The sequence below is a fragment of the Octopus sinensis genome, linkage group LG9 (genome assembly GCF_006345805.1).
Source record: "Octopus sinensis linkage group LG9, ASM634580v1, whole genome shotgun sequence".
Lineage (NCBI taxonomy): Eukaryota > Metazoa > Mollusca > Cephalopoda > Octopoda > Octopodidae > Octopus > Octopus sinensis.
In genome coordinates this window covers 6084824-6109778 of record NC_043005.1, presented here as the reverse complement: position 1 = coordinate 6109778, position 24955 = coordinate 6084824, and the positions used below count along the sequence as shown (strand labels likewise).

Below are 24955 nucleotides of genomic sequence, written 5' to 3'. Positions count from 1 at the left end.
GACATTCCAATTGTGACCAACCTGTTATATCTTAGTTTTCAGACATAAGACATAGCGTACTTAAGACCACGTTATGTACCTAGGACTACATTATCGAATGTGTTGAGGTTAGTTGAATGATTTGATGCACAAATCACAGATCGATTCCTCTGGGTAGACATTACAGTTAATCATGAGTTTCATGTTTTATTGCTGTTGTTGCCAACAGTGACAGACCCTAGTCAGTTCTGATTGGCTGCTAACTATATTAAATTATCCAATCAAAATTGAACATATTGTCTAATATTTATTTGGTGTTTTATCAAAATGACATTGGTGAAATATATGGTTTGGTTAATGAACCCCGACTGGGTTTGTAACAGTGAAGATTTGAAACCCATAAAGCCTTTCCTTAAGTGGCCAGCCAGCCAGCCAGCCAGCCAGCCAGCCAGTCAGCCAGCCAGCCAGCCAGCCAGCCAGCCAGCCAGCCAGCCAGTCAGCCAGCCAGCCAGCCAGTCAGCCAGCCAGCCAGCCAACCAACCAACCAGCCAACCAACCAGCCAGCCCACCAGCCAACCAGCCAACCAGCCAGCCAGCCAGCCAGTCAGTCAGCCAGGCAGTCAGCCAGCCAGCCAGCCAGCCAGTCAGTCAGCCAGCCAGCCAGCCAGCCATCCAGCCAGCCAGCCAGCCAACCAACCGTGGCAAGGTTCCAAGTCAGATCAGCAAAACTCTTACATTTTCACTGGAGCTTAGAAAGGTTAAAACTTTCACTAACAAAACTCTGCACTTCTCTTCACTGGCCCTTAAAGAGAGCTCAAACATAGAACCAATGCTTGAACCAGTAGGGTTCCGTATATTAAACTTTCTCCTCAATAAATCTGGACTAGCCTGGTAGCTCCAACACTGAGCTATTCCGTTCGGCTCCCGATTGACAATTCTTTAAGTGTTGATGACAGAACTGTGGCCGTGGCCTTCTTCAGTGTTTCTGCTTTCAGCTTCGTTCTACCAACAACATAACAGGATTGCTGTTCCTCAAAATGTCAACAGCTCTGGTGTGTTCAATGTTGCTGAAGTCGACGCCATTCACCTGTAACGAGAAGTGTAATGGTGATTTTGATTTTATGCTAGAACTCATTAGAAGAACGATGGACAATAACTCGAAAGAACAATACATGGTATCAGAAACAGAAAGGGGATAAACATGAGGGCTAACATAACATGTGTGTGATGAGGTGGCAATGTTCTTACAAATTCATCTGACCATTTATTTCCATTGTGTAGCCTAGTGGTTTGGGTGTTAGGCTCACAGTAGTAAGGCCAAGGGCTTGAGCCCTTGATTCCCAGACCAGGCTGCATGTTGTCTTTGGATGAAGGCACATGGCTAAGTGGTTAGGGAATTCAACTCCCACCCATATGGTTGTGAGTTCAATTTCTGGCAGTGTGGTGTGTCCTTGAGCCAGACACTTTATTCTACTTTGATTCAGTCAACTCAGCTGACCAAAATGAGTGGTATCTGCATTTTAAAGGGTCGGCTTTGTCACATTCTGTGACATACTGAATCTCCATGAGAACTACGTGATGGGTTACACATTTCTGTGGTGTACTCAGCCACTTGCATATTAATTACAAGAGGAGGCTGTTCCATTGACCAGATCAACTGGATCCCTTGCCATTGTAACCAACAGAATGCCAGTTGTACCCTTGAGCAAGGCACTTCATTTCATGGTGCTTCAGACTTCCCAGTTGAAAATGAGTAACCACTGGACTCCTGGTACATCTCTCTCTTCTCCCAGCCATCACCTTCTGGCTGTTCTTCAGAGACAAGAGGTGGGAAGGATGAAAAGACACCGATGTCTGCTTGAGACTACACAGACACCTAAAACAACTAGTGAAAGCTTGGTACAAGCAACCAGATCATAATTCCTTGTGAATGATGGCTACACAAGAAGCAGTGAAAGGAAAATGAGCAATGTCCCTGACCTTTTCAGTTCATCTCAGACAGTGGTCAGGTTTGAATGAATGTGAAAGAAACTGAAGGATCAAGGAGCATTGTTAGTGGTAGTGTTAAACCTGGAAGCATGTGAGGTCTGAAGATACAAGAGTAAATCAAATCTTATATATAAATATATATCTATATATATATATATATATATATATATATATATATATCTTATCTTTTACTTATTTCAGTTATTAGACTGGGGCCATGATGGGGCACCAATTAAAAGAATTTTTAGTCAAATTTGTTTTAATACTTTAAGCCTGGTACTTATTCTATCAATTACTTTTGCTGAACTGTTAAGTTACAGGGATATAAACACACCAACGCCAGTTGTCAAGCAGTGGTGTAGGGGACAAAAACACATACAACGGGCTTCTTTCAGTTTCTATCTACGAAATCCACTCACAAGGCTTTGGTCAGCTCATGGCTATAACAGAAGGCACTTACCCAAGGTGCCTTGCAGTGGGACTGAACCCAGAACCATGTGGTTCAAAAATGTGGTTGGAAAAGAAAATAGAGAATGAATATAGCACAACTTTGTTATTTACATTATTTACATTTGACAGATATTTGTCTTCATTTTGTTTGCTGTTAACTCAATGTAAACAACAAACAAAATGAAGACAAATATCTGTCAAATGTAAATAATGTAAATAATTCCTTATTTATTAAATATAGAACTATATAAACTTTGTTATTAGCGCCAGTTACTTCTGTCCCACTCCATTTCTAATGCCACAGAAATGATTCCATGTGAAAAGCTACACAATTTGTGCCATTGACTATATTTCAGTGATACTTCATCCGACTGGAATCAACTCATGTGTTTTTATATTGCATGCTGAACATCTATTGTGTGTGTGCATGTGCGTGCGTGTGTATGTGTGAAAATACAGACACCAGTATATTTATCTCTGAACCAAACTGATGATAGCCTGAAAAAAGAGTCTGAATATTTTAGAAAATTTTATAAACTGAAAGTAAAAAAGACTAACTTTTAGAATCTTGTCTCCAGGGAAAAGGGTGTTCAGTGCTGGACCTTCAGGCTGGACTTTAGTGATGAAGATACCCTGGAAAGACAACCAAATGATACCTTAGTGTGTGTGCCTTGGTGTGGGTGACATTACAAGCAGAACTGCCATAAATGGGTCAGTAACTTTTATTTCTTATTTAAAAAAAAAATTAAGATTAGTGTTTATATTAGGTTCATACATTGCCTTATTAAATGTAAATTCTTAACACACACACACACACACAAGAAAAGTCCTTGTATATATTTTCCATTAGAATATCGAAGCTAAGCAGCAGACACCCGTCTAATAGAGTGACCATTTTGAGTTACATAATCCAATGAGAAATACAGCTGAATACTGTGCATTGTGTATACACAGAATTCCCGTGAGTGACAGTACTGTTCTGAATCAACTACCAAAGCAGATATAATCAACTACCCATGTACCCCCTTTTTTCCATTTTCCATTCCTTATGAGTTTACAACACTCCAAGGGGTCACTGCTTCCCAGTTTAAGGCCTGGTGCCCTCTTATTGTTGTATTCGGTCCCATCTAAAGTGTCACTGAAAGAGTGAGTACAGAGGGAGCAAGGGTTTCCATTTGTCTGAACTTTCTTGGAGACTCTTCATGAAGTCTTCATTCTCTCTTTGTTTCTTGTTTATTGTCTCAATCAGATGATCGTTAATCTAACCAATTTGGCCACTAAAACAGCTGACCAGAACTACTATAGATGAGCTTGCTGACCAAATATTTGAGACTGACCTACAGGCCTAATACTTACATTCCTTTCTTTATTGTGCCTTTTAATTACTAAGTTTATGGTCACAAATCTATTTTAGTTGACTTATTGGGTCACTCTGATAGCTGACCAGATTTACTTTAGCTAAGGTAGCTAAGCAACTTACCTTAGAGTGACCCATAGACCGAGTACTTACATTACTTTACTTACTGTACCTTACATCTACAACATTTGTAGTCTTAATTAGTTCCACTTTATTTGACCTATGTGGTCATATTATAGCTGACCATTCCTACTATAGCTAAGGGAGTTGACCAAATACTTGAGGTGATCAACAAGGTCAGTCCAAAGTATTTGGTCAGTCCAAATACCTAAAGTATACCTGGCCATTCCTTTCCTTAGCCACCCTGTGTGGTCAGTGCTATAGCTGACCAGATCTACTTTAGCTAAGCTAGTTGACCAAATATTTTAATCTGACCCACAGGCAAGGTACTTGCAGTCCTTCACTCATTCTATCTTATACTCTTTACTCTTTTACTCTTTTACTTGTTTCAGTAAATCGACCCCGGGACTTATTCTTTGTAAGCCCAGTACTTATTCTATCGGTCTCTTTTGCCGAACCGCTAAGTGACGGGGATGTAAACACACCAGCATCGGTTGTCAAGCAATGCTAGGGGGACAAATACAGACACACAAACATACATGCACATATATATATATATATACACTACCAAATCCACTCACAAGGCATTGGTCAGCCCGGGGCTATAGCAGAAGACACTTGCCCAAGGTGCCACACAGTGGGACTGAACCTGGAACCATGTGGTTGGTTAGCAAGCTACTTACCACACAGCCACTCCTGCGCCTATGTCTACTTTTGCGTTTGTAGTCTTAATTAGTTCCTTTTTATTTCACCGATACAGTCACTGAGGCAGCTGACCAGATTCTTTATGACTGATCAGGTTGTTGAAATTTGACATTTCTAAACAAAAACTTTGGAAATCCAATTTCAGTTTGCAGTGTTTGGAAGATAAGGTTTTGCAGAGAAGTTCTAAGAATACGGTCAGCTACTTCAGTGGCAACAGAGGTCAAAGTTGAACTGATTCCGGTCAGAAGCATAGTAAATATAAAAAGTAACGGAAATGGAATTTAGGCACTAGAAGTATGCTAAGGACCAAGTGGCTGAGGTTGGGAAGGGATTGGGGTTAGAAACTGAAGACCCCTCTCTTAGAGATGCAAAGTAGAGGTACACTAATACCTCATGTACCCTCATACCACCAATTCATCATCATCATCATTATTTAACATCTGTCTTCCATGCTGACATGGGTTGGATGGTTTGACAGGAACTGGTAAACCAGAGGACTGCATCGAGTTTTGGCAGGGTTTTTATGGCTGGATGCCCTTCCTAGTGCCTTCCTAATCCAATAAGTAAAGGGATTTAAATTACTAATTTTAGTAAAAAAAACAAAAAAAGAGGGATGAGAGAGAAACAACTCAAGAATTATAATTAAAGAACATTAATTAAATATGAAATTGTCACTCTCTTCCGACACAGATATTCAAGAATACATTTCTGTGGAGATGTTAATGAAAATAATATAGAAAACAAGGAAAACCAACTCACAATGTCATCTGGCTTGAAAGGGTTGCCGTAAGATCCGATCCCACCGGCTATACTAAATCCTAATCCAGGATTTTTGTTAATGGACACTTGGATCTGGTGAAAAACAGAAAAGCAAAATTAGGTTAATAGAGAAAACAACACTCCCTCTTTTTATCTCTGCCTCCCCCTCTGTTTTACTGTCTCCTTCTCTCACTACAGGTAAATTTACAGGTAAATGATTAAGAACTTCTCTTTGGAGTAATGAGGTCTTATCTTTCCATTCAACAGCTTGACATCTTGGGCAAGTGTCTCAGGCTGCCCTCCCTAATTCTTGTGAGTGTAAAAGAATAGAGAGAAACTATGGGGAAGCCCATTGAACGGATAACTGAAATTTAAAAAGGGCCAGTTTTATCACACACACACATACACACCATGTTGATTTTGCATGAAGATTACATTAAGAATATGAGCATCTAAGGAATACTCAGCCAGTTACATTATAATTCAATGAGTTGGCAGTTCAGTTGATCAAACAACTGGAAAACTAATTGCCAAAAACTGAAAATTAATCTATTTACAACACATACACACAAACATACATACATACACTAATAAAATATATATTCTTTTATTCTTTTACTTGTTTCATCATTTGACTGCAGCCATGCTGGAGCACCGCCTTTAGTCAAACAGATCGACCCCAGGACTTCTTCTTTGAAAGCCTAGTACTTGTTCTATCAGTCTCTTTTGCCGAGCTGCTAAGTTACAGGGGACATAAACACACCAACACTGGTTATAAAGCGATGGTGGTGGTGGTGGTGGGGACAAACACAGACACACACACACAGGCTTCTTTCAGTTTCCGTCTACCAAACCCACTCACAAAGCTTCGGTTTGCCCAAGGCTATAGTAGAAAACACTTGCCCAAGGTGCCACGCAATGGGACTGAACCCAGAACCATGTGGTTGGGAAGCAAGCTTCTTACCACACAGCCACTCCTACACCTAAATGTCTGCACATTTAGCCATATATATAGACAGAGGAAAATATATATATTTTCCTCCGTCTTCCCTTCCTTGTACCTTTCCTTTTCCTATGTTTCTGACGAAGAGCTCCACTCAAAACGTTAAACCCTCCTTCTTTCTTTCCTTTCCTGAACGTCCAATAACACTATATTTGTTCCACGTCCTCGCGTTGTGTTTTCTCTTTGTGTTTTTATGTTTGGATTAACTTTATATACATACATACATATATATATATATATGGCTAAATGTGCAGACATGAGCTGATGGTTCCAAATAATTGTCACTGTCATAAAAGGCAATGCTGTTCAGTTCCAGTTCCTGTGAGAGAAACAAACCCAGAACCCCAGCCATGGGGAAATAGAGACCTTCTTGGAAACAGGCGGGTGTTAGGGACATGAAGGTATGCATAGAAAATTCAACATCAATATCTCATCTGACCAATGCAAGCATAAAAAACAGATGTTAAAACATTATTGATGATGATGATCACACACACACACACACACACAGATATGGAGGTGCAATGGCCCAGTGAGTAGGGCAGCGGACTTGCGGTCGTAGGATCGCGGTTTCGATTCCCAGACCGGGCGTTGTGAGTGTTTATTGAGCGAAAACACCTAAAGCAGGACGAGGCTCCGGCAGGGGGTGATGGCGATCCCCGCTGTACTCTTTCGCCACAACTTTCTCTCACTCTTTCTTCTGTTGGCCTGCTCGCTTAGCCAGCAGGGTGGCGTCATTTGAAGGCTAAAACAATGTGAAGTGCATTGTGACCAGCGATGTGTAGCAACATCTGATAGCCTGGTCGGTCACAGTGATTATATATATATATCTTAGAGAGAGAGAGAGAGAGAGAGAGAAGTGAATAAAGCACACACAGAAGTAGTACTCAAAACATAGAGTCGTATATATCGAGTAACATGTTGCTGAGGCTCCTTGCGTTACTTAAAGTTTCACGGACATGAAAAAAGAACCCAAGCAACTCCACACAGACATCTGCAAAGCTGGCCATGTTTTATTTACATCAACAAAACTTTAAGTAACACGAGAGGCTGAGTCAACCTGTAACTCAATATGTGTGAGAGTGCATGCACACACACACACAAACACACACACACAAACAGACACACACAAACAGACACACACACTATTGTCTGTTGATTTGTTCAGCAATTGAAGACATTTAATACTTTTGACGAGTGTTACTATTTTATCCGGCCTGTAACTTTAGACATCAACTTGGAGTTGAAAGCAGAACCTGTTCATTTACTCTTGTAGCATACCACAAATATTAGCATCAACCATTCAGTGCACTGCAGCAAGGCAACCAAATGATTAAACTAATTAGACTAATTCAGTTTTATACCAAACTATGCAAAATATCTTTGTTTACAATGTGGACCATCAGTTGCTGTTTAAACTGCCAAGCTGCTGTATGGAAAACACACAGACATCATCACCATTGTTTCATTATAATCTTTTCCATGCTTGCAAGGGTCAAATAGAATTGGTTGAGGAAGGTTTTCCATGATCAGCTCTCCTTCCTGTCACCAACCTTCCCCTGTTCTCAAACAGGGTAATATTTCTCCCATGGCCAGCCATGTTTCCATGGGAGACTAGAAACGAATGCCATGGCTTGTATTACTGCGACACTCATTTATAATTATCACATAATGTCAAGACAAGGAGGCACGCACGCACACGCACACACACACACACACAAAATGGGCATATTTTAATTTCCATCTGTCAAATCCAATCACGATATTTTGGTTGGCCTTGGGCTGTAGAAGAAGATACTTACTTGAGGTACTGACCGCACAGAGGGCCAGAACCCAAAACTATGTTGTTGTGAAGTGAGTTTCTCAACCACACCTGCATATCCCCCCCACACACACTTGAATCACCCCAGGAAGAAGGTGATTCATTCACACAACAGGTTATTAAGGGATATTACTTGACAATAATAAAAAGCTTCTATGAAAGAAAATGAAAGACTGAGAGGAGAGATTCATCAGAAGATGTTTCAGAGAGTCTTTACAAGAATTACAAACCAGATTTTGTCTTTTGGAATCTAAAAACTCTTCAGATTTTTGTTGTTGCTGCTGGCGATGTTGTTGTTGTTGTTGGTGCTGACGATAAACAGTCTCAACACATCTACTCGGGGTCACTTCTCTTGAGGGTGTTGGGCTTGAGATTTCACTAATAGACGGGGTGCAAGAAAGCCCATCATCTTCATTGGGGTTCACTTGGTAGGAATTCCTTTGGGAGGCAGATTTGTTATTCGTCTGACTGACAAGAACTGAAAGTAGGAATCAAACTTTTGAAATTTACCCCAGACTCTATAAAGGGCAAAACATAGCAAACAATAGAATATAATATAATATGTAATATAATATAAAATAATGTAATATAATATAAAATAGGAAATATAATTTAATATAATTTGATATAATATAAAATAGGAAATATAATGTAATGTAATTTAATAATATGATGGACACTCTCATTGAAGATGACACAAGAGTGTTCAGCTTCTTTGCCCAATGAACTGCACAAATGATTTTGTTTATAGTGATCAAATGTGCATGCTGGACATTAGCTCACTCCCTCCATCAACTCAACGTTGCCTGAGCAGGTGGACGGTGTACCACATGTCAGGTGTTGAAGTGATTGCAGAGTAACATGAGATGAAGTGTTTTTGCTCAAGAATCGAACCCATGACCTCATAATCATGAGTGCAACACCCTAACCACTTGGCAGTGCATCCGTAGGATATAATATGGCATAGAATAACAGTTCCAGCTGAAAGAACTGAAGCCATAAAACAGGCCAGTGGTATGTTCTGAATGGGAGAAAGACTTTCAGAGAAAAGGGGACATGGAGGAAATTAGTCTTGGCTGTTGAATGAATTGTGCAATGATTGAGAATGTGATGTGAAGGCAGCAGGAGTTTGTCCATTTGCTGGAACGCAGTAAGGCTGTTGGTAGTGAGAGTGGAAAGACAGAACATACAGATCATTGTATGAGAGAGAGAGAGGGGGAGAGACAGAGAGAGAGAGATACGGGGAGACAGAGGGAGAGAGACAGACATAGACAGAGAGACAGACAAACAGAGAGAGAGATGTGTGTCTCTCGTGTATCTTTTACTTGTTTCAGTCATTAGACTGGAGCCATACTGGGGCACCAGCTTGATGCATTTGTAATTAATCAGATTGACCCTAGGTACTTATTCTTTCAGTCTCTTGTGCCGAACAGATAAATTACTGGAATGTAAACAAACCAACACTGGTTATCAAGCAGTTGTAAAAACGTATGAGTCTGAACATCACAATCCTTGATCGTGTAAATTAGAACTTAAATTAAGCAGCTACATTAATACACACACACACTCGACGGGTTTCTGTCTACCAAATTCGTTCAACAGGAAAAGAGATTCGCCCAAAGAGCCGTGCAGTGGGGCAGAACCCAAATCAAAGGAGCTGAAAAAAACGAACTTCTTAACCATCCAGTCATGCCTCGTATTTGTTTTTTCACTCTTTTACTTGTTTCAGTCATTTGACTGTGGCCATGCTGGGGTACTGCTTTTTAGTCAAGCAAATCGACCCCATGACTTATTCTTTGTAAACCTAGTACTTATTCTATCAGTATATTTTGCCGAACCGCTAAGTTATGGGGACGTAAACACACCAGCATCGGTTGTCAAGCGATGTTGGGGGGACAAACACAGACACACAAGCATATACACGTACACACACACACACACATATATATATATATATATATATATATATATATATATACGACATTCTTCTTTCAGTTTCCATCTTCCAAATCCACTCACAAGGCTTTGGTCGGCCCGAGGCTATAGTAGAAGACACTTGCCCAAGGTGCCATGCAGTGGGACTGAGCCCGGAACCATGTGGTTCGTAAGCAAGCTGTTTACCACACAGCCACTCCTACGCCTATATTATTAGAAATAATTTTTTAAAAAACAACTTATAATTTAGAAGATGATTATTATAAAAATTAACCATTTCTTTTTCTCTCCGTTTAATATTGGTTTCAAATTTTGGTACAAGGCCAGGAATTTCAGAGGGAAGGGCCAAGCCGATTACATCGACCCCAGAGTTCGACTGGTATTTATTTCATCCCTGAGAGGATGAAAGGCAAAGTCGACCTCGGCGGAAATTAAATTCAGGACGTAAACACTCTCTCCCTTAATATCGACGAATTCTCAGGATAAAACTGTCAGAGTTACCTCCCTGCATTGAGATAACTTTCTGTGAATGTTTGAGAGAAGCCGTTGAGCTTCGTCAACAGTCTTTCTATGTTTCAGGCAGGAAACATGGAAAAGTTAACAGCTTAGAAATAATTAGGCGAAAGGACAAAAAAAAAAAAAAATGACCAATATAACGACAAATATTATTTTAATTAATAATAAATCTCTGAACGAGATGTTTTAATTAGTTTTTATTTTAATTATTTTAATTAGTTTTTCGGAAAAATAAGTAGAACTGGACATTTTTCGGTTGTATTATGACCTCTTCAACGAAAAGGTCATAATTCGCCACATTTTTATCTTATACAAGTTTCAGTTATAAGACTGCGGCCATGCTGGGGCACCGCCTTGAAGAATTTTGTTGGTCGAATGAATTAAATAATAATAATAATAATAATAATAATTGTGTACAGTGCTCAGGTGCACTACAACTCATCTAAAGTGTATATATAATCAGGTGTAGTTTCGGCGGATTTCGGAAAGCATGAGGGCCTAAAAGATGCAGTGTCATGGCAGTCAACAACTGACGCAGGCAGTTTATTCCATGCTTCAGCAACTCTGAGCGTGAAAAAATGTTTCCGAAAGTCATGGGAGCTGTATTGTTTTCTGACTTTGTAGGCATGTCCACGTGTGTTAGACACATGGAGATCAAAAAGGTGTTCAGTGTTGTTGTTGGTGAGGTGGTTGATAACTTTGTGGGTGTTTACCAAGTCCGTCGCCAAACGCCGGAGCTTCAGTGAATCCATGCCCAGGGAAACAAGGCGCTCAGAATATGGTAGGTGTCTGATGGAGGTATGCGTTTGGTTGCACGTCTCTGGACAGATTCCAGGAGGTCAATGTTCTGTGCAAGATAGGGGTTCCAAACTGATGATGCGAATTCCAAGTGTGGTCGTACCATAGCTGTATACAGTTTTAAATAGATGGCTGGAGAGCGGCTAACAAAAGACCTGCTGAGTGATGCCAAGACACCCTCGGCCTTCCTGACAATCTTAGAGATATGCTTTGACCAACGCAAATCACTGCTGACAGTGATGCCTAGGTCACGCTCGCAAGAGGATTTCTTGATATCAGTGTTGTGGAGGGAGTAAGTGAACGCAGGGTTTTTTCTCCCAAAATGCATGGTGGTACACTTGTCCACAGCCAGTTTCAGTTGCCAGTCTGTGATCCATTGCTGCATTGTGTCTAGGTCTGATTGCAGGAAAGAGTTGTAGACATCAGGATCTGTCCTCTTGATTTCAAGGTACAGCTTGATGTCGTCTGCATATTTCAATACTGTGGCATTCTTTAAATTGGCATCTATGTCGTTAATGTATGCCACAAACAAGAGGGGACCAAGGACAGATCCCTGTGGTACACCCGATGACATCTCATATGGTGTAGAGTGCTGTCCTAGAACTGTGACTACCTCCTTTCGGCTGAGGATGAAGGATTTCAACCAGTTGAAAAGGTCATCCCCCACACCCATTGCAGAGAGTTTCACCATAAGCCTTTTGTGTGGCACAGAGTTGAAAGCCTTAGCAAAGTCAAGGAGACAACATCCACCCATGAGCCACTGTCAGTAATCTGAGTAATGTCCTCAAGGAACTCGACAAGCTGGTCACTGCAGCTGGAGTTAGGGACAAATCCATATTGTGAGGGTCGGATGAGACTGTGAGAGCTCCAGAAGTTCCAGAGTGTTTCTCTGACACACGATTCCATCAGTTTTGCAATACAGCTAGTGAGACTGACTGGGCGATAGTTGACAGGTGATGTGCGGTCGCCCTTTTTGAACAGAGGAATGACACTGGCAGTTTTCCACTGCTCCGGAGTAGCACCATTGTTGAGACAGTACTGGAAGAAAATAGAAAGCTGGTGTAAAAGGAAGTGCCTGCCACGTTTGAGAAGCAGGTATGTAACTCCATCGAGACCAGGGGAGGCATAGTTGCGCTTATTTTGAAGGTGACGTCGCAGCATTGCAGTGTAAATTCCGTAGTTGTTATGGAGTTTGCTGTTAGTGATGGTGAAGATGGTACATTTTGACTTTCAACAGTGAATATGTTTGCATAGTACTCGGCAATGAGTTCTGCGCATTCCTTGGGGTCGTCAGTGATCTGGTTTGTGTGAGGGTTGCGAAGAGGGCCCACTGGAGAGTGAGGTCTCTGCTTTGAGTGCACAGTATTTGACCCCAGTATTTTTTTTAAAGCCTGGTAACTTATTCTATCATTCCCCTCTTTTAATCGAACCGCTAAACTATGGGGACGCAAACAAACCAACACTGATGTCAAGCAGTCGTGGAACACACACACATATATACAACGGGCTTCTTCCAGTTTCCATCTACAAAATTCACTCACAAAACTTTGGCCGACCCAAGGCTATATATAGTAGAAGACTCTTACCCAAGGTTCCAAGGAGTAGAATTGAAATAAATGCCAATTAAGAACGGGAGGTGGGGGGTAAATGTCAATGTAATTAATTATCTCCATCCCAAGTTTCAGGTGATGTACCAATAGAAGAAAGGATTATTATCATTATTATTTCGTCCATCACTATGTTCTGAGTTCAAATTCCGCCAAGGTCGACTGTGTCATCTCTTGTGAAAGGTAGGAGAGTCCAGTTTGCTGGACATAGTTGTAGAGCTGAAAAAGACGTAATTTCTACTCTCCTCTTCTGGAAGCCATCTACTCACAATGCCAGAGCGCGCACACTCTCCTACCCTGATGTAATCTCCAGGGATACAGGCATCCAGCAACAGGACCTCCGTAATGCCATGATGGACCGTGAAGTCTGGTGTAGCATGGTAAATTCTATTGTCTTGACCACGGTCGAACAATGATGATGATGAAGGTCGACTTTGCCTTTCGTGGTCAATAAATTAAGTACCAGTGAAATACTGGGGTCGATGTAATCAACTAGTCCCCTCCTTTCAAATTTCAGGCCTTGTGCCTTTAGTGGAAAGGATTATTATTATTAAATATCTACCACTGTATGTGACTAATATTTATTTTACCAACCATTCAGTAATGAAAGGTGAGATTGGGATTTTGCTATTTGAAATCAGAAACTAAAGGCGTGTAACTAAATACCACAAGGTATTTTTATCTGTGCTGCCACTACTTCTGCCCAGCTTATGCACTTTATGTTATAAGTACACTGATATTATATTATCATGTTATACTATAATACATAATATAAACCATAGCAGTATAGTATAATTCATAATATATCTGTATATGATAGACCATAACCTGTGGCCTCTACCTGGGACATAGCCAACCCACTTATGCATACCTTTCCTTCTTGTGACACAAACTCTACTTGTGAAGACCTGTTGAGGCAAGTGAAAATGAAAATCGAAATCGATCAACATCAATGGAAAATGTAGCTGCGATACCATTGGCCAATGGCACATAAGAGAACCATCCAAACATGGCCGTTGCCAGCACCGCCCCGACTGGCCTCCATGCCGGTGGCACATAAAATGTACCATCCGATTGTGGCCATTGCCAGCCTCGTCTGGCTCTGTGCCGGTAGCATGTAAAAAGCACCATCCGATCGTGGCCGTTTGCCAGCCTCGTCTGGCACCTGTGCAGGTGGCACGTAAAAAGCACACACTACACTCACAGAGTGGTTGGTGTTAGGAAGGGCATCCAGCTGTAGAAACACTGCCAGATCAGACTGGGCCTGGCGCAGCCTTCTGGCTTCCTAGACCCCAGTTGAACCGTCCAACCCATGCTAGCATGGAAAACAGACGTTAAACGATGATGATGATAATAGCTGATATGAATGGGAGTAATTTAGTTGATATCTTAATTATGCTTTATATGGTACAGAGAGAGAGTGGTAGGAGTAAAAGAGAAATACAGAACGTATTAACATAAGAGATGCATGATGAGAGCACATACTAGGTTTGGTGGCAGTCAATGAGAAAAGAAATGCTATAAACAAACTCTGTGACAGAGAAAGAATAGAGACAGAAAAGAGGAGAGGGAGTATGCTGTTGGGAGCTGGGAGTAAAAAGCACCAATGCTGGTACCAGGTATAAAACACTGTGTTGACACCACATAAAGAACACCCATGCCGGTGCCAAATAAAGAGCAACTATGCTAGTGCCAGGTCAAAAGACCCCAGTCCACTCTGTAAAGTGGCTGGCATTAGGAAGGGCATCCAGCCGTGGAAAGTATGGCAAAACAGATGACTGAGACCTGGTGTAGCCCTCTGGTCTACCAGCTGCTCACAGACTGTCAACCCATGCCAGCATGGTAAACAGATGTTAAATGCTGATGATACCATCAGCATCGTTTAACGTCTGTCTTTTATGCATGCATTGGTAGGATGGTAGACAATCAGGACAAGTAGAAAACCACTCTAGGCTACTGTGTCTGTTTTGGGAGGGTTTTTACAGCTGAACGCCCTTCCTAAGACCAACCACTCTGCAGACCAAAGCCTTGTAATTGAATTTGGTAGGCGGAAGTTATTGTCATGTGTGTACATGGTGTGTGTAAGTGCTTCTGCCTCCTAACAGCTATACATATTTATATCTATCTCTCTCTCTCTCTATATATATATATATATATATATATATATAAACGGGAAGGTTTACAAAAATAAACAAAAGTCGAAGGCAGGTGGAATACAAACAAACAAATGTATTAGTATGGCACTCAGGAATAGAAATAGAACAAGTCTTTTACGTTTCGAGTCTACGGTCTTCGACAGAAAGATACACAGAAAATATCAAGGAGAGAAAAAAAATGCGTGTAGGGAGCTAACGATCTATCATATGAGAGAGAGAGAGGAGGAGGAGGGAGTATGTTTGTCACCATCCGCAATATATAATCGATATATGTAGAATTTAAGGCAGTGAACTGGCAGAATCATTACTGTGCTGGGAAACATTGCTTAGCAGCATTTCTTCTGACTACGTTCTGAGTTCAAATGCTGCCAGGGCCAACTTTACCTTTCATCCCTTCAGGGTCGATAAAATAGGTACCAGTTGAATACTATCCCCTTCCTCGAAATTGCTGGCCTTGTGCCAACATTTGAAACCAATATGTAATATAATTTTGTTCAATTTCTTTTTATTTTTTTGACCATTCATTTATTTCATTCTAAGTTAATGAATATTTTTCTTTGGAAAATTAATATACATTTCATTATTTTGTGTAAGCACCAAGACATTTGATAAAAATTAAATTATAATTATTATATATATGTATGTATGCCATCATTCTTGATATTAAACATAAGGGCAAAAGTATACTTCCAAAGTTACCTCTCATATAGCGAGTAACATTCTAGTTGTGTTTGCAATACGAAAGCCAATAAGGAAGGCATCCAATAAGACTGCTATGTTCAGCAGCAACAGTGAACAACAACAACAAGAAGAAGAGGAGCTAAATAAACTTACCTTGACGCTGGATGTGTGTCTCTACTTTCTCATAAACGTGACCGTAACCGCTATCTGTAGAACTAGTTGAGGGTTCCACGCTTTTGAAAATGGCCACGTCCTCGTAGTGTGAAATCGATGGTTGTAGGTGTGAAGCTGGGTTGGTATACAACGGGGAAAGACGGTGGGGTTCGTAGCGCAGGTTCCTTGATCCGCTACCCGCACTGACACTCCCTCCTCCGTCACTTCGGGAAGACGTTGAACCGCGAGGCGAGTCCAGTCCAGATGGGAAACAATCAGAGTTGTTCCCCTTGGCCATGTCGGGCGTTCGGCAGCTGTTCGCTTTGCCCGGCCGGTAGAACTGTTTTTGACCGTAGGCTGAGGGACTGTTGGAACCGCTACGGTAGCTGGGGGAACCAGGTGTGTAATTAGTGTAATCATAAATGGGGGAGGAATGTTGCATTGATTTGTTCGAAGGTGAACTGTGAGATATGTAACCATAAGGGTTTTCTGATGAGAAATTGTTAGATGAATGAGACGGGGAGGTCAACGGAGAGGGTTCGTTCTGAAGTTTCTGTAGAGGGGTTTGTGATGGCTGTTTCTGATGAGGATGATGATGATACTGGTAATGCTGTTGTTGTTGTTGTTGTTGCTGCTGCAGCTGCTGCTGCTGCCAATGAAGAGCAGCAGTTGAACTGTAGAGGGGGCTGTGCTGGTGGTAAGAAGGGGGAGCACTAGGCCGGGTCTTCTCTGAAACATTGCTGTTACTCCGTACACTGCTTTCCTGCTTCTGCAATAAATAAAGGAATACCACATATGTATACGAGTGAGTGAGTGTGTGTGTGTGTGTGTGTGTGTGTGGAAACATTTTGCCACTGTATGCACACATCCTAATTTTGTATGTAGATTATCTTACATAGAAATTATGGCATTACAGTTATGCAAATCATGATTGATGTGTGTACATGTGTCTTTGGGTGGGTATGTGTGGGGGGAAAGATAGATAGACAGATAGATGTGTGTGTTTGTGTATATATATATATATATATATAAGAAGAAAGAAAATGGAGATTAGGAAGTTAATAATTATTTCATCTTCACTTCTTACAGATATTTCAATTAATACTCAATCATTTAATTACAAATTTGTACATTAAATTTACATTTATGTGACATGAGTATAATTTCATTAGAAGAAAAAAGATGTACCTTTGGCTGTTATATGTGGGTTTATCAATTTTCTTTCAACAGACTAGAGGTTAACATATAGTCTAATTATATATATATATATAATTAGAAATCTTTGAGAAACCTTGCAAATGTAATGTCATGTTTCATTTATTTACATTTAGTATCTAGGGTTCTTGAAGTCTATTCTTCTGTTCAAATCCACACTACCCACATTGTGATCTCCTTTGTGTTCCTTATTGGACCCTGATTCCAATAACCAACATCAACTTTCAGTGATTTCATATGAAGTCAATAATGTTTTTACCTTAACCATTTTGATACCAATCTTCCTGAGACCACCCCTGATTTTATTAAACAAACTTCATTTTTTAAAGAGATTTGAATTAAAATTTTCTGTCAAAATTTCATGTTGATTTATTTTCCAAACACAAGCTCAATAACGACAAAGTCATTTTTATGAATTCTTCATTATTCTCAAAATCAAGTGAAACAAAGGCAGAATCAAGTGAAATAAAAGGGTTAAATACTTACGTGTGCGATTGACAATGTCTTATTTTCTAAAACTGCATAGATTTCCTCCTGTTGTGAAAGAGAATGTTTGGAAGTTTTCCACTTATTTTCCTCCTGTTGAGAAAGAGATTGCTTGGAAGATTTCCACCTTACTTCTTCCTGTTTAGAGAGTGACTGTTTGGAACTCTTTAACTTGGCATCCTCTATTTGCTGTTGGTCCAAAAGCTGAGAGAAACTGTGTGGTGGATTAGAAAAATTCGGTGTGCTCTGGTCAAGCATTTTTTCATTAAAACTAGCTGAAACAGTTAAAGGGGAATAGTTCCTGTGTTTTAAACCAATCCTTGATGGTTCTTTTTTGTAATTGTAAAATTCATCTCCTAAAAGAGGACGTTCTCCTACAGCCTGATAATGTGATTCTCCTGATGAAGGCTTGGAATGAAGTCCAAACGGCACACTCTGCGAGGAATGTTGGTCTTTGAGTGGGGAATAACCTACAGACGTTTGACTCATACCTCTGTAACTCTCAACATCACTACCATAACCATCTCTTCTGGATGGTTTAGGCCAATGTTTATAAGGACTCAATGGTGTCAATATGTCGGAACTTCTGTCTGTTTTGTTAGAATGTTGAGGAGAGATGGTCAAACTTTGAAGGTATTTATAACGAAGATGTTCCTGATCGCTACGGTAACCAGTGTCCGAATCATAACCTCGAGATTTATGACATGGCTTGCTCCCCTGTGGTGAATATGCCAAATAACGCTGATGTGGATATAAGGGGTTATGTGAGCCCTTTACACGACTGGGACTGCTTTGACAAGGGACAATAGCAGAAGGGCTATTTTGGTCTTTCAAAGAGGGATCTTTGTAATGAGAGCGTGCAGGTGATCCGAGTTCTTTTGAGCGATGAGAATAAATCTGTTCCAAACTTTGGTCAGATGCGATGTGAATGCTGGAATAAGAATGAGTTGCTTTCACTCCTGCATCGTTTTGGTTATAGTTGGAGTCTGAATGATAATGAGAGTGGCATCGTGATGGTCGAGAGGAGTCTGAAAACAGAAAGCCATGTTGAAAGTTAGTCACAATCTACATTACAACAACCACTATCGATGTGGTCTTCATTTAAAGCAAGTTTAAATACAAAGAGTAAATACAATCATCATCATCATAATCATCATCTAATGTCTATTTTCCATGCTGGCATGGATTGAATGATTTTGCAGAAGCTGGTTGCTACTGTTGCTGTTGCTGTTGAGCGAACGGTCTTGTCCGCAGTGGGAGAAGTCCGAAACGTGGTCCTTTGCTATTTGTAAGACCCGCAGAAGAGAAAGCAGGTCAACCCCCGACACCAAGAGCATCGACAATGGGTGAATGCGCATCCAGGTTCAGCGGTTGCGTAGGAAGTTGGGGACAAGAAACAGGAAGAAAGAGTGAGAGAAAATTTGGGCGGAAGAGTACAACAGGGATCACCACCACCTCCTGCTGGAGCCTCATGGAGCTTTAGGTGTTTTTGCTCAATAAACACACAACGCCCGGTCTGGGAATCGAAACCGTGATCCTCCGACCGCAAGTCCGCTGCCCTAACCACTGGGCCATTGCTCCTCCTGCAGAAGCTGGCAAGGCCAGGGGCCACACCAGGCTCCATTGTCTGCTTTGGCTGGGCTTCTACATTAGGATGCCCTTCCTAATGCCAACCACTTTACAGAGAGTAAAAGATTTTTACATGGTAATATATACTGAAATTCTTTCACTAGTTCCAGTCATTGGACTTCGGCCCTGCTGAGGTACTGCTTGGATCATATCAACCCCAGCATTTATTTCTAATCATAGTACTACACTGGGTCATTTAGTCAAAGAAGGGAGGACAGCACCAGTAACCCTTAATGTTAACAAAGCCACTAAAAATGGTAGAGAAGTAGGGAGAACTTGTCCACAAACTGGAAACCTTTCCCAAATACTCGCAACAGAGTGAACTCCACGAGAGGCATCCATTGACCAGGTGTTAGTGTTTATCTGAATGATGGATGAAGTCTACTACACAACTCAGGATACAAAGATTTGGACTGGTATTTTATTTATCAACTCCTCAGTGCAAAATTGGCCTCAGCGGAATTTGAATTCAGATCATAAAGACCCACAATAATTACCACAAGGCATTTTGTCCACTGTCCTCACACCTTTACCATTTCACCACAAGCTTAATCAAAAAGAGAAAATTATATCGTAACACTATATAAAAGTTAACTGGACCATAACAGTAAACTGTATAATAACAGTTAACACACACGCACGCACGCACGCACACAACATTAGAAGTAAGAAAGTGTCTTTTACCAGCAGAAACGTTCTCAACAGAACCAGAACGTAGTTCAGACACAGAACCTGCCTTTTTTTCATCCAAAGGTTTCAAAGACTTTTGATCACTTCTCAAATGATTGTTTCTGTTTAGCTTTTTATCCTTTTTCGAATAAACAAATAAAAGTCAGACAATAAAAACTAAACATTTGAAAAGACAAACAAACAAACATTAGTAAAATGCTCACAGCCCCCCCCCTCCTCACCCCCCTGTTGAATGTCTGTTGTTTGCATTGAAGAATCTAAAAAGGAACAGCACAGTGTTGCTGAAAAACTCTTCTCATGCATGGTTCCTCACAAACCTGTAAAGTCGAGGACAAAGATCAACCCTTTAGCACTCAGATTACTCTGTCTAATGTAATGCATATTTAATCCCATTGTTTTGAATTAACCATGCATAATCTCAAAGCTTTGAGATTTCAATGATGTGATTGTATATAATTAGAATAACATTGTAAGGTAGGTATGAGAGACCAGATCTGACCCGTTTGGACATAAAACAGGCAGAATGTTTGAGCTGGACATGGTCACTTTAAATGCTAAAAGGTTAAACACAATTACCAAAATTAAATAAAACATAAAAAGCCCTAGGTGTTACACTTGACCAAAACATGTGATGTAACAACATGAAATATCTCCACCTGGCTGGAAGTTTCCAAAGAGGAATGAGATCTCCATCAGCCTTTCTTATCAAAAGAAGTAAAGAATCCAAGTCAAATCGTCATTCATTGCTGTAGCTAAATCTGCCATCACAATTTCTGTTGGTCAGTTTTACTGAATATGTAAAGCCATCCTCACAACTTTTGATGGTCAGTTTTACTGAATATGTAAAGCCATCCTAACAACTTTTGATGGTCAGTTTTACTGAATATGTAAAGCCATCCTAACAACTTTTGATGGTCAGTTTTACTGAATATGTAAAGCCATCCTAACAACTTTTGATGGTCAGTTTTACTGAATATGTAAAGCCATCCTAACAACTTTTGATGGTCAGTTTTACTGAATATGTAAAGCCATCCTAACAACTTTTGATGGTCAGTTTTACTGAATATGTAAAGCCATCCTAACAACTTTTGATGGTCAGTTTTACTGAATATGTAAAGCCATCCTAACAACTTTTGATGGTCAGTTTTACTGAATATGTAAAGCCATCCTAACAACTTTTGATGGTCAGTTTTACTGAATATGTAAAGCCATCCTAACAACTTTTGATGGTCAGTTTTACTGAATATGTAAAGCCATCCTAACAACTTTTGATGGTCAGTTTTACTGAATATGTAAAGCCATCCTAACAACTTTTGATGGTCAGTTTTACTGAATATGTAAAGCCATCCTAACAACTTTTGATGGTCAGTTTTACTGAATATGTAAAGCCATCCTCACAACTTTTGATGGTCAGTTTTACTGAATATGTAAAGCCATCCTAACAACTTTTGATGGTCAGTTTTACTGAATATGTAAAGCCATCCTAACAACTTTTGATGGTCAGTTTTACTGATATGTAAAGCCATCCTAACAACTTTTGATGGTCAGTTTTACTGAATATGTAAAGCCATCCTAACAACTTTTGATGGTCAGTTTTACTGAATATGTAAAGCCATCCTAACAACTTTTGATGGTCAGTTTTACTGAATATGTAAAGCCATCCTAACAACTTTTGATGGTCAGTTTTACTGAATATGTAAAGCCATCCTCACAACTTTTGATGGTCAGTTTTACTGAATATGTAAAGCCATCCTAACAACTTTTGATGGTCAGTTTTACTGAATATGTAAAGCCATCCTAACAACTTTTGATGGTCAGTTTTACTGAATATGTAAAGCCATCCTAACAACTTTTGATGGTCAGTTTTACTGAATATGTAAAGCCATCCTAACAACTTTTGATGGTCAGTTTTACTGAATATGTAAAGCCATCCTAACAACTTTTGATGGTCAGTTTTACTGAATATGTAAAGCCATCCTAACAACTTTTGATGGTCAGTTTTACTGAATATGTAAAGCCATCCTCACAACTTTTGATGGTCAGTTTTGCTATGCTTGCTAAATCCTTCATTACCATGGTCAGTTTTACTATAAACAAGCAAAATATTTGCACCAAATTTTTTGGTCACTTTACACTGTAACAGAAAACCTCCATAACCGGAAAACAAGATGTAACAAATTTGTTTACCCAAAACCTTTGAGCAAGTTTATCTATGGAATCCTGTAAAAATAGGGTCTGCAAGAACATACCTCTTGTTCAAAGCCTCTGTTTTCATGTCCATTGGCAGCCATTTGTTGGTGAGTCATCATATTCTGGACATGTCTTTTCTTCTCCTTCATTTCTTTAGGATAAGGTGTTGGACAGCGACTGAGTTTGCCCTGAAACACAACACCACATCCATTCATGGTTTTATTCTTTTGGAATAAACAACAAACATTTCACTACCACAAGCACCCACTCTCAATGACTACAGCAACTGAATTAGTGAGGTACATTGTTAAATTTTACGGATCTGCTAAACGCTTCCAGTAAGTCTCAAGAAGACATGGCAAAACTACCATTCCAGTATATTCTCTTAGAAATACGAAATCTTTAGTGGTGACCAACAAGTGAAATTAGAAAATATTTCTAAGGTCTTAAGTCTGTAAGGTCTTCCTAGGGACCAGAACACTCCGTTTCCTTTCCTGCTTCTTTCACAATGTAGCGAGAGTGGGAAAATGGAGAAAAGTATTGTTTTACTGTTGGCTGCCCTTCCTGACATTAACCATTATCTGTGAGTGTGTGTGTGTGTGTGTGTGTGTGTGTGTGTGTGGTGTGTGTGTGTGTGTGTTTGTGTGCATGTGTGTGTGTATGAGTAATGTTAGTCTTGCCATCATGTCACAGATGTAAATGTGTATCACTCACATGCTGGCAACCTCTTTTGTTTCTAATCTTCTGTGAAAATATCTCCAGCCACAGGGAAATATACCTTGCTTGGAAACAGGTGACAGTTGCCCATAGAAAGGGCATCTGGCTGTAATAAATCTACCTACACAAATTCCATATCATAGAAAATTGATGTTAATAGGACGAGGGTAATGACAATGACAGATGGATGGATGGATGGATACATAAAAAACACATATGTATGTACATATACAAACACATACCTATTATATATACACATATATGCATCAAGTACAGCTATATATCTACACTCACACACATATGACCATTTGCAGAATCTACAAGATTGGCAAGAGATTAAGGAAGACGAAAACAATAATGATTCGTGGTTGCTCCAGCTGGGGGGGGGCAGCTTATTGAGATATTAAATAACCCTCAGAGACAGGAAACAGGATCTAAATATTTTGTTGAATAATATCCAAGAATTAGTTGGTGGTTAACTGGGCAAAGCAGTGAGGTGAGTTGTGTCACCACTAAAGCATTCTAATGTCAGGATTCAAACCTCAAATATCAACATCATGAGTAAAAACACTTACATCCTCATCTTTGTCATCTCCAACAGCAAAGTGAATCTGTTGCCGTCGCAATCGTTCCTCTTCCCAGAGTGAAGCATGGAAGCTTGCTGCATCATTAGAAGAATCTAGAAAAGGAAGGAGAAATGAGAAATTTTGAAAGATATTTTCACTTCTGAATAGAATTTTTAAAAACTGTTTAAATAGTGACCGGATTGAGGGCTTTACAACTAAACACTTGTCAAAAGGATAAAGTTTGGGGGTTAGTACTAACTTTCTCAACATTGTTTTAACATTCACTTTTCCATGCTTGCATGGATGGAATTTGTTGACAGATTTTCTACGGCTGAATGCCCTTCCTGTTGTCAAACCTCACCTATTTCCAATCATGTAGGAGTGGCTGTGTAGGTGTAGGAGTGGCTGTGTGGTAACTAGCTTGCTTATGAACCACATGGTTCTGGGTTCAGTCCCACTGAATGGCACCTTGGGCAAGTGTCCTCTACTATAGCTTTGGGCCAACCAAAGCATTGTGAGTGGATTTGGTAGACGAAAACTGAAAGAAGCCCGTCATATATATATATATATATATGTGTGTGTGTGTGTGTGTCTGTGTGTGTGTGTATATATGTTTGTGTGTCTGTATTTGTCCCCACAACATCACTTGACAACTGATGCTGGTGTGTTTACGTCTCCGTAACTTAGCGGTTCAGCAAAAGAGACCGATAGAATAAGTACTAGGCTTACAAAGAATAAGTTCTGGAGTCGATTTGCTCGACTAAAGGTGGTGCTCCAGCATGGCCACAGTCACATGACTAAAACAAGTAAAAGAGTAAAAGAGTAAAGTAATATTTCCCCATGAGCGGACATGTTTTTGTGGAAGACTGAAAGCAAAGGACATCGCTTGTATGACGGTGGCACTCATTTACAAGTGTGACACAAAGTCAAGACAAGGAGGCACTAACACACTTGCTCACACACACACACACACACACACACACACAATAGGCTTCTTTCAGTTTCTGTTTACCAAATCTAACAAAGCTTTGGTTGATCCAAGGGATTGAACCTGAAAGCATGTGGTTAGAAAGCTAACTTTTTTAACCCCACAGCCACACTTATAAGTACTGGGATCGATTCATTCAACTAAAAATTCTTCAAGGCAGTGCCCCAGCATGGCCGCAGTCTAAAGAATGACACCAGTAAAAGACAAAAGATAAAAAATAAGTTATTCCAAATTTCAAGAATTCTATGAATTCTCATCAGTTGTCCCCAAATCCCAGTCTTACAATACAGAATTGGTAAGCTGATGCTGTGTTCCCTACCTTCTTCATCTCCTCCTGACCCCATCATCAATTTTGCTAACCTTGGATGTTGCCATTTAAGAGAAACCCTCTAAGTAGTGTAGCAGAATCATGGTAGGGTTAAAGAATAAAGGGACCATTGAGAC

General features: G+C 40.1%; 1 protein-coding gene across 1 annotated transcript in view; it reads right to left on the bottom strand.

Annotated features, from left to right (window-relative positions):
* Positions 1 to 659: 659 nt before the first annotated feature.
* Positions 660 to 24955, bottom strand: part of LOC115215640 (leucine-rich repeat-containing protein 7-like) — a 157495-nt gene continuing 133199 nt past the window's right edge. The window contains exons 14-22 of the mRNA XM_029784890.2: positions 23533 to 23636; positions 22300 to 22428; positions 20045 to 20168; positions 17732 to 18759; positions 16031 to 16799; positions 8415 to 8662; positions 5360 to 5452; positions 2977 to 3051; positions 660 to 1066 (exon numbers count right to left, since the gene is read on the bottom strand). Of these exons, the coding sequence (XP_029640750.1) occupies positions 971 to 1066; positions 2977 to 3051; positions 5360 to 5452; positions 8415 to 8662; positions 16031 to 16799; positions 17732 to 18759; positions 20045 to 20168; positions 22300 to 22428; positions 23533 to 23636 (2666 nt within the window). The 3' untranslated portion in view covers positions 660 to 970. The remainder of the gene's footprint in view (positions 1067 to 2976; positions 3052 to 5359; positions 5453 to 8414; positions 8663 to 16030; positions 16800 to 17731; positions 18760 to 20044; positions 20169 to 22299; positions 22429 to 23532; positions 23637 to 24955) is intronic.